At 49.8% G+C, this 8,633-nt stretch overlaps 1 protein-coding gene across 1 annotated transcript; it reads left to right on the forward strand.

The window, feature by feature from the left end:
• Window positions 1-7,776: 7,776 nt before the first annotated feature.
• On the forward strand, window positions 7,777-8,427 carry LOC119100100 (pro-resilin-like). Its single transcript, XM_037223217.1, has 2 exons — window positions 7,777-8,078; window positions 8,391-8,427. The coding sequence occupies exons 1-2, from the start codon at window positions 7,777-7,779 to the stop codon at window positions 8,425-8,427; spliced, it is 339 nt and encodes a 112-aa protein (XP_037079112.1).
• Window positions 8,428-8,633: the final 206 nt, after the last annotated feature.

An 8,633-nucleotide genomic window follows, 5' to 3' on the forward strand; every position in this document is an offset into this window, starting at 1 on the left:
AACTTCAACTGGTTACATGAGGCGTGGGCTTTACTCGGAATGAATCAACATCATGACCATGGATCTTTGCTTCAACGCTCCAGTTCTGACTGCCGGTCGTTGAAATTCACGCCCAGTGACCTGGATATTTCCGGGTCCCCGCATTACTGCATTCTGGTTAGCGATACTGTGACGTCATCATGGGACTAAGTCATATGGCACCAACGCCAAAGCTTTGGCTTTGGCGCCAAAGCCAAAGCCATAGAGTGGTGGCCCATATCTCAGCTGGGAAATACTCTTGGGGATATATCAGGGTAGTCGGGGTATATTACCTTCGTACCTTTTTCACCTTACCCATCCGACATTATGGATCTGCAAGTTAACTCAACGACTAGGAAGATTAAAGTAAAGTAACATCGAAATTTTTAGCACCTACCCTCCTCACATTACCTTATTTTCACATTTCACTCCATTTATGTACTGCAGTACGACGATTAATGGACAATTATTCCCCATTTATAAATTTAATGTAAACATTTCACATGATATCCATTTATTTACAAATATATATGCATTTAAGAAAGAGGCCTTATATATCAGGCACATTGACTACGACGAATATGGCGCGGGTACCGGACCTAGAAAATGGGGTTTAGCACGATTTACTTCGAGAGCAGATCGTGGTAATGATTTGTCTTTGCAAGGTTTTAATTGCCAAAGGTACAATATCTATTGAAACAACACTGAAATAAAACGTAGAACAAAATAGCTACCCAGTTCAGTGGCGAAATCTTCCTTTGTAACCATGTTACTAGTATCTACCAACCCCCAGGTAGGATCAGCCAAAAACCACACTACGGGCTACCAAAATTTAGTCCCATGGTGACGTCACGTCTGTGTAGCTTCTCTAGTAACCTTGGATATTTCATACGCACGTCAGTTTGCTTAAACCACGATGCGGAACGCTGGACTAGCCGACGTTCGCTCGTGCCGTTGTGCTGTCGGCCCCTGTCATTATACTTCAGCTGACCGTCTGCTCGCGGCTACACCAGTCGCAGAGTCGTGGAGAGTGCCGGCCATAGTGAGCATGTGGCACAGTGCATTATAGATCTGGAGCTACTTCTATGGATAGGAAATAGGTTGCTAAATTGTGTGAACAGACCCAGACGAAACGTAGTCGGCCAAATATCATCCTGTTATGAGTCGAGGTAGAGTGAGTCAGAGTCAAACGGCTGGATGAGTATACGCACCATTGCTGTGTCCTGTGACTGCCACACTTAAAAATTCCAGCACCTCTCTGCGACTTATCCTTTCGTTTCACCTAAACCCAAGGCTTTACAACCGTCTAAGAATCCATAGGTACGGGGTTCGATTCCCGCGGTGCCTGCCCTTGCTGCCAGAGTGTGAGGCAGGCGACGTCATAGAGCCTCAGACGCTGAGTGCGTCGTAAGGCCCCAATGACGACAAACCTCGACGGCGTCTCGTCGTTCTAAACCCGCTGTCTTTAAATATTTTACTGGCATCGGTCTAAATTAACACCCTGAAGTACACCACGATATACTAATGTCCTTAGCATGCGGGGCGGTAGAGGGGGAGGCTTGGATCACTTGAAAAGTGGGTCGGGCGGAAAAGTTCTTTTTAGCTCTGATAGTGTATATATTTATTACCCGAGTAGAAATATTTTGTTTCAGAGTCTGCTTAGGATCTCGATATTGCGCAATAGATGCACCTTGTTTGTCAAAGAATTCAATGCAAATTGCTTTTGAGCTCGACATTTATAGATGACACATGACGGTAATGAATGGTTCCTGTGCGCTCTTTTTCATGTCAAAACTTTTTGGTGATAGGCTTTCACATCTACACTTACAATCGCCTGTCGATTCGCTTTCAATTTCATAGTAAAAAATTATTTTTGACTGTAATATGGTGCCTAGATCCTTAACTACCACTCGATGTTCATATCGTGTATCATCATTAATGGCGTACTTTTCCGGTGACCTGCAACTGACCTCACCTAAGCATGAACATTTTTACTTCCTTTAGCATGGGTGAAGTTTTGCTGCACCAGCCAGAATACAAGGTGGCAGCCTCGTGGGGAATTCAGCTGGCTACGAAACGTCACAAGCAACACGTCCCCTCTCGCTTAATGACTCCGATACACGACTCCAAACATCACGCTTCACCGGTGGCCCGGGTCTCGATGTGTTGTCTATTTTTGCTCGAGCCAGCCGTACTGTACTCTGGTTTTTCCCTTGTTTTTTTTTTAAACTTAACTCGCAAATTCCATCACACACAATCAGAATCATCACACAAAGACGATGCGTACAATGACCGATCACACAAAATATTCAGCAACCATATCCAGTCACACCTGTCACAGCGTCGCAGCCTGTCATCTATATGCATACACATCACTTCAAATAATTGCTCACACGTACGACTATCTACAGCACGGTCTACAATAGACCCACAACGTCTAGTTTTCACGTGCTTGCTTTGGGACGAGTGCCACTGCGACCTCCCACCTCTATCACACACAGCACGTATTTACCACGAATTGTGCGTGCGCGTGCAGGAAGGACGTGCGTCTGTACATGTATAAGTGTATGGTGTGCGTGTTTGTGGTCTGGAAGCATGTGTGAGAGAATACGTGCATGCCTGCTTGAATTGGTGTGCTGATCGCGCGCGTGCCCTGCACTATAATTTTATGGTTGTGAGGTTTTGGGCACTACTCGCAGTACAAACATTACTCGTCTCCACTGGTCCTTACAACTATTCGTTTTGTTACGGAATTTGACGGAGCAGCGCTCTTTTTGTGCTTCAAGTTTCAGTAGGTTTAGAAAATGTCCTATTTGTGGTAGTACTTTCCTCAGATGCGCCTTGTAAGTCGTGAGCTTGGCTAATGCTACAATAAAAATTTCAACGCTACTCAAGCTTTGAAAGGTGGGAAATATTCACTGCCTCTTGTCACGGTTAAGTATTACGTTAAATTCCTCGGATATTTTGGTGACAACGCCTCTGAGGGAATCCCGGGTTTTTAAATATCCCCAATATAAACCTATTAATGTTTCAACTGAATGCAAGCAAAATGTGCAGTAACTGCTTTCCAGTTGACCAATGCTGTGTAGATAAATATTTGTTGAGATTATTCTGTTCATCATGCGAAATGAAAAACGATCTGCTGTTTAATTGTCTACAGCTATGCAAAATTTTGCGCGGATGCGTCGCGACACTCGGAAACTATTCTGCAAATACTTTTGAGGGGTCAGTTTGACCGCCCACCCGAGCGCGTGTTAAACCTATAATTCTTCACGAAGTTAATTACGTCTCGTCTTTTATGCTGCCCCGCCAGGCCGCGGCAGTTCATAGACATGAATCTGAGCTCAGTCATGATTTGGACGGTTTCCTATCAACAATAAGTGGATGTAACGGTGCAAGTACGCCCACGCATGGACAGGTGTGTATGCGTACGTGCATTCGTGCGTGCGTGCGTGCGTGCATGTGCGTGCGTTGTGTGTGCTAGAAAAGCAGTACAACCTTACTAGAGGCCAACTGCCCAAGGCCCGACAACGATCAGTTGTTTCCCCAAAGCACACAAGTTCCAAAAAGGAAAACTCTACAGATGGAACATTCGAAAAATACGATATGCACTTGTTACTAGTCTGAGGCCACCTGGTCAAGATTAGCTGATATTTAAGCGTCCATAGGGGTGGCAACAGAGCACGTTGGGATTTAGAAAACGTAAAAGCCGCCTACATCTTGAACAATGCAGATGACGCAAACACTTTTACTTGGAAGATACTTTATGTCGGCGCTCTTGGTTAGATTGCAGCCAATGAGATTCACGCAAGACACAGGGAATTATTTTGGAGTTTTTCGTTGTTTTTGTTTTGTTGTTTTTTAAGAACTTGAGGTTTACTTACATCAGACACTGACTGGCAGTTTTGCTGGTTTCATCCGCGAGACATATCCCGACAGGAAGTCCGGAAGGCGAAGGGGCCTTGCCAAACAGAGGTTCAGCAGGCAGCTGCTTAGTAAACAGCTGCCCGGCTGACCGCTTCGCCTCCCTCGGTGTCTCAACCGCAAGTCCCGTCGCAGATGACGCCTCAGCAGGGGGTCCAGCAGTTACTTAAAGACTCTCCCGCGCGTAGCTCGGATGCAACCGCCGTCTCAGCCGGCAGCACCGCTCCTTGCGGTGACCCAGCGGGCCGCTCCATAGCGGCCCCTGGCGCCACAACCAAACGCTCCCAAGCGGACCGAACGGCTGCCGGCTGGTCGCCGGCCGGGAGCCTGGCCCCCGGGCGAGTGAGACGCCAGCGGTCACAGGGCGGGCCGCCGCAGGGGCCGATGGCGCAGAGGCGGGCACAGGCCGAGCTGAACGTGGAGCAGGCGGCACGCCCCTCATGTCCAGTCCAAGCTGCTGCTGTGAGAAGACTTCTCGTTGTCGGAGAGTCTCTGCACATCTTGAAACAATGGATGCCCTTGTTGGTTTATACGGCCCAGATTCGTCCCTGTTTCTTAAGCAGCAGGAGCTTGTTGAATATTTCTCGCGTAGATTCCGTGAGGGATTCATCTACGAGCAACGCATCGCCCGGGTGCTGCCGTCTCAGCCTCAGTTTCGTGCGATCTTCGTAGATAGCGTTCCGAAGATGTTAATCCTTCAAGGCGCAAATGACAGAGTTGTTTGTCATTCTGCTGGCGATGCACTGCTGATAAGTTCGCTTTTGTGACGGTTTTTTCCGAGGAAGCTCTCAATTATCAGCTTGATGTCTTCTATTGACAGCTTCTATATCTTCGCCGTCCCTGCGTTTTCCGATTCCTTTACTTAAAAAAATCAAGTTTGCAGGCCGTCTCTGCCGCTCTAACTCCTCTACTTCTTCTTACAAGCATTCCACTGTCTCGTTGCATGACTGCAGATTTGCTTCCAGCTTCCCGATATGCTGGTCTCGGGTAAAAATCTCTTCTTGCATTTGGCCCAGTCTGTTTTGTAAGCCGACATCCATTTATCGATTTTTCCCCACAGTTTTGCGTTTGCTCTCACAATGGATGACACCATCGATGCTTGTATGTCGGCAAGTATGTCTCCATCTTCGACACTGACATTTTCCTCGTGTTTTGGTGACACCGCTCTTTGGCCTTTGTCCTCCATTACCGTTATCGTTGCACCCACCGACTGCTGTCGTTTTTTTTTTCTCGCAGCAGTGGTCAGACGCAGGACAGGCTCTTCCTCGTCATCTGCCGAAAGGAATGCTGACTCGCTGGCTGACATCATGTCAGGCACAGATGCAGCATTCCAGCTTCGGCTGAACTTTGCGTCACTATTTACTATCAGCTACAGCTAACCGAGAGGAGAGGGACAACAGAAGACCGCGTGCAAAAACGGTAATGTTGGAAGTACTCTGAATGTGGTGTTCATGAGGAACTGGGTTTTATTATCTGTGCGTTTGTCTCACATGACAGAAATTAAATTTGAACACACTTTTAGCAGGCCATATCTTGTTAAATAAGAACGATCAGAACATCCCGGTGTCAATGCTCCTATGCTGTTGGCCAAGAGATCATAAATAGCGCTGCCAAAGTGTCAGGCTGGAAATCAGAACAAGTACATAATGCTTTTGAGCTACGGTTTTGTTAACGCGCGGCCCGAGCGGCCGGTTGGATACGCTTCGCTCGGGTGGGGGTACAATTTGATCCCTCTGAAATATCAGGAACTAAAGAAGCTAGAAACACCAAATTCACAGGGCTGTGTCGACCTGTACATGAACTCACCTAGGTCAAAGTTGGATATTTCTAGGTTATGACCTTCCTGTCAAACTAAGGTCACGCAAGGTCAAATTCCAGGATTGGTCTTCAAATAGTCCCTAAAACCTAGATAAATGTTCTTAACAGAAAGGTCACATGCTCATCTAAAGTCAGTGATCCTTGTTTGACCTTTTTAAGGTCATGGTGACCAAAATCATGCAGCACCGCTTTGAGTTTTGCATTTGGATAAGTGACAAAGATTACGCTAGGCAGTATGTCCCTAAAAAAATGTTGACCTGGTCATTCTAGGTCAGTGAACTATTCTGACCTTTAAGCAGTCTATGTAAGGTGTATAATGTGGTTCTTGTTATCAATAATTCGAAATGAGCACCAGGAAATGCTCCATACAGCAAGCGCTAGGCTAATAAAACAGGTTGACTTTGACCTTGGTCTGACCTTCATACCTGACTCTAGGTCAGTGTCTTTTGTTCTTTCAATTGTTGTGTTTCCTAAGAAAGTATCTCAGAGCTGTATGATTTCGTCTAACACTCCGTTGTTGAATCTGATTGATCGATCTCCCTAGATATTGCCTTCGCTGAAATCGTGACCTGCATTTTGACCTGCCATAGGTTAGCGACCTTACAAGGTACATCTAAATTTCTGATGGCAGACGCCCCGCTATTCAATTGTCTACAGCTACGCAAAACTTGGCGCCGCTAGGCCGCGCCGTACGGAAACCATTTGGCAAAAACCGTCTGGGGTCAATTTGACCCCCACCCGAGCGCGTGTAAAGGTGATGGTCTCCCACACTGTGTACGCAATGCTGTTCACTGGTACCCCAGCAGTCAACGAACCTTACACAGCAAGATGGCCCCCATACGGGCAGTTCCACAACTGTGGTACCACCGTCCTACTAGAAAGTTGTCCGTCCGTCCTGCGTACTACGTCCAAGAACGTCCTAATCCAACTCCTTTTAAGTAGAAACAAGGCACCCTTCATCCACGTTGAATGGCTAAGGGCTTGCCTTGACTTAGTCTGAAATACAGAGCTTTAAACTCCGGTCCTCCATCTATAAAAACATCAATAGACCCCCTCCTCCTCACTCTCCATATATGTTTATATATTGATATATATATATATATATATATATATATATATATAATCCTCTCTCCCCCACGCTCTCTCCCTCCCCTCCTTCTCTCTGCCTCTATCTCTGCCGACATCAGCTGATCAAACGCGACGTTCAGCTCTTGCACCATCGCCCTGGCCGCCAATTCCCTGACCTATGACTCCTGACCCTGCAGTCAGTATAAATGCCAGCGTCTCCCAGCGGCAGTCACCAGTTCCTGCACCGCCCTCACAGCAGCAGCGATGGGCCCTACACACCTGCTGGCAACGTTCGCTCTGGCCATGGTGGCCTCTGCAAGCCCCGAGGGCTATGAAACCGGGCCCTCGCCGGGACCGCCGGGACCTCCGGCCTCGGCGGAGCGCCCGCAGCCCTCACCAGAAGTCAGCGTCTTCAGCGGCGCCGTCGGGGCGTACAGCCCCGCCGTAAACAGTGGACAGAATGTCGGTGGCGGCGGAGGCAGAGTGGCATCGGTGGCTGGCGGTAGCAGCAGGTACACTCCTGGTGGGAGTGTGTACATTCCTAGTGGCAGCGGCGGCGGCAGGCTCGCATCAGCGGTCGGCGGTGGCGCGGGAGGCTACGGCGGCGGCAGGGGCAACGGCGGAGGCAGGTTCGCATCAGCGGTCGGCGGTGGCGCGGGAGGCTTCGGCGGCGGCAGGGGCAGCGGCGGCGGCAGGCTCGCATCAGCGGTCGGCGGTGGCGTGGGAGGCTACGGCGGCAACAGGGGCAACGGCGGAGGCAGGTTCGCATCAGCGGTCGGCGGTGGCGCGGGAGGCTACGGCGGCGGCAGAGGCAACGGCGGAGGCAGGTTGGCATCAACGGTCGGCGGTGGCGCGGGAGGCCTCGGCGGCGGCGGTGGTAGCAGGTTCGGGCCGGGGGTCGGCGGTGGTGCGGAAGGTATTGGAGGCGGTGGCGGCGGCGGACAGGGGATGCCCTACAACTACGGCTGGTCGGTACAAGAGCCCAACTCAGGCAACGAGTTCACGCACCAGGAGGGGAGTGACGGTGTGCTGACCTCAGGTCAGTACCGGGTCAACCTGCCCGACGGTAGGGTCCAGGTGGTGACCTACACGGTGCAGGGCGACAGCGGTTACCAAGCCGAGGTCACGTACGAGGGTGAGGCCCAGTACCCGCCAGTGGGAGCTGGTCAGCGGTACACGGGAGCACCTGGGAGCCCGCGCTATGTCGTCGGAGCACCCCAGCAGTTCGCCGGGGCAGATGGTGGCCTGAGGTACGGCGCTGGATCTGGCGGACAGTATGATATCGGATCTAGTGGGCAGAAGTACACCAGATCCGACGGGCAGAGGAATGTTGGATCTGGTGGGCAGCAGTACAGCACCGGATCTGGCGGGCAGCAGACCAGCAACGTATTCGGTGGACGGTACACTTTGAGTGGGCAGCAGCCAGTCTTTGCCTCCAGCGGAACCCCAGCAAGCCTGGAAGTGGTGGAGAAATCGGCTGGTGGAGGTAACCAAGGGAGAGGAGCTAGTAACGGTTCTCAACCGCGTACCTCCTCGCACTCTTACGGCGTCGCGTGATGCAGACCACTTGACGTAACCATCGACGCGCCCTTTTACTGATGGAAAAGGGTGTATGTCGTGTTTATTTATTTATGCTTGGTGCATTGGGATGATTCATGTGCGTGAGACGTGCACAATCTTCAACGTTACATTCCTTCCGGTGTGTACTTGGAGATATATATCAAGCACCTTCAAGAATGAGTGTTTTCAAGTTGTAAGCCTCCACGTGCCAAATAAAGCCCAATAAATAATAATTAGCTGTCATT

Source organism: Pollicipes pollicipes, unplaced genomic scaffold (genome assembly GCF_011947565.3).
Source record: "Pollicipes pollicipes isolate AB1234 unplaced genomic scaffold, Ppol_2.1 Scaffold_2555;HRSCAF=2994_pilon_pilon_pilon, whole genome shotgun sequence".
Lineage (NCBI taxonomy): Eukaryota > Metazoa > Arthropoda > Thecostraca > Pollicipedomorpha > Pollicipedidae > Pollicipes > Pollicipes pollicipes.

Bases quoted from the DNA above. Each gene is read 5' to 3' on its own strand.
- LOC119100100 (XM_037223217.1), top strand. From the start codon at position 7,777: ATGCCCTACAACTACGGCTGGTCGGTACAAGAGCCCAACTCAGGCAAC. The intron at 8,079-8,390 runs GTACGGCGCTGG...CGCGTGATGCAG, and splicing joins GGGGCAGATGGTGGCCTGAG to ACCACTTGACGTAACCATCG.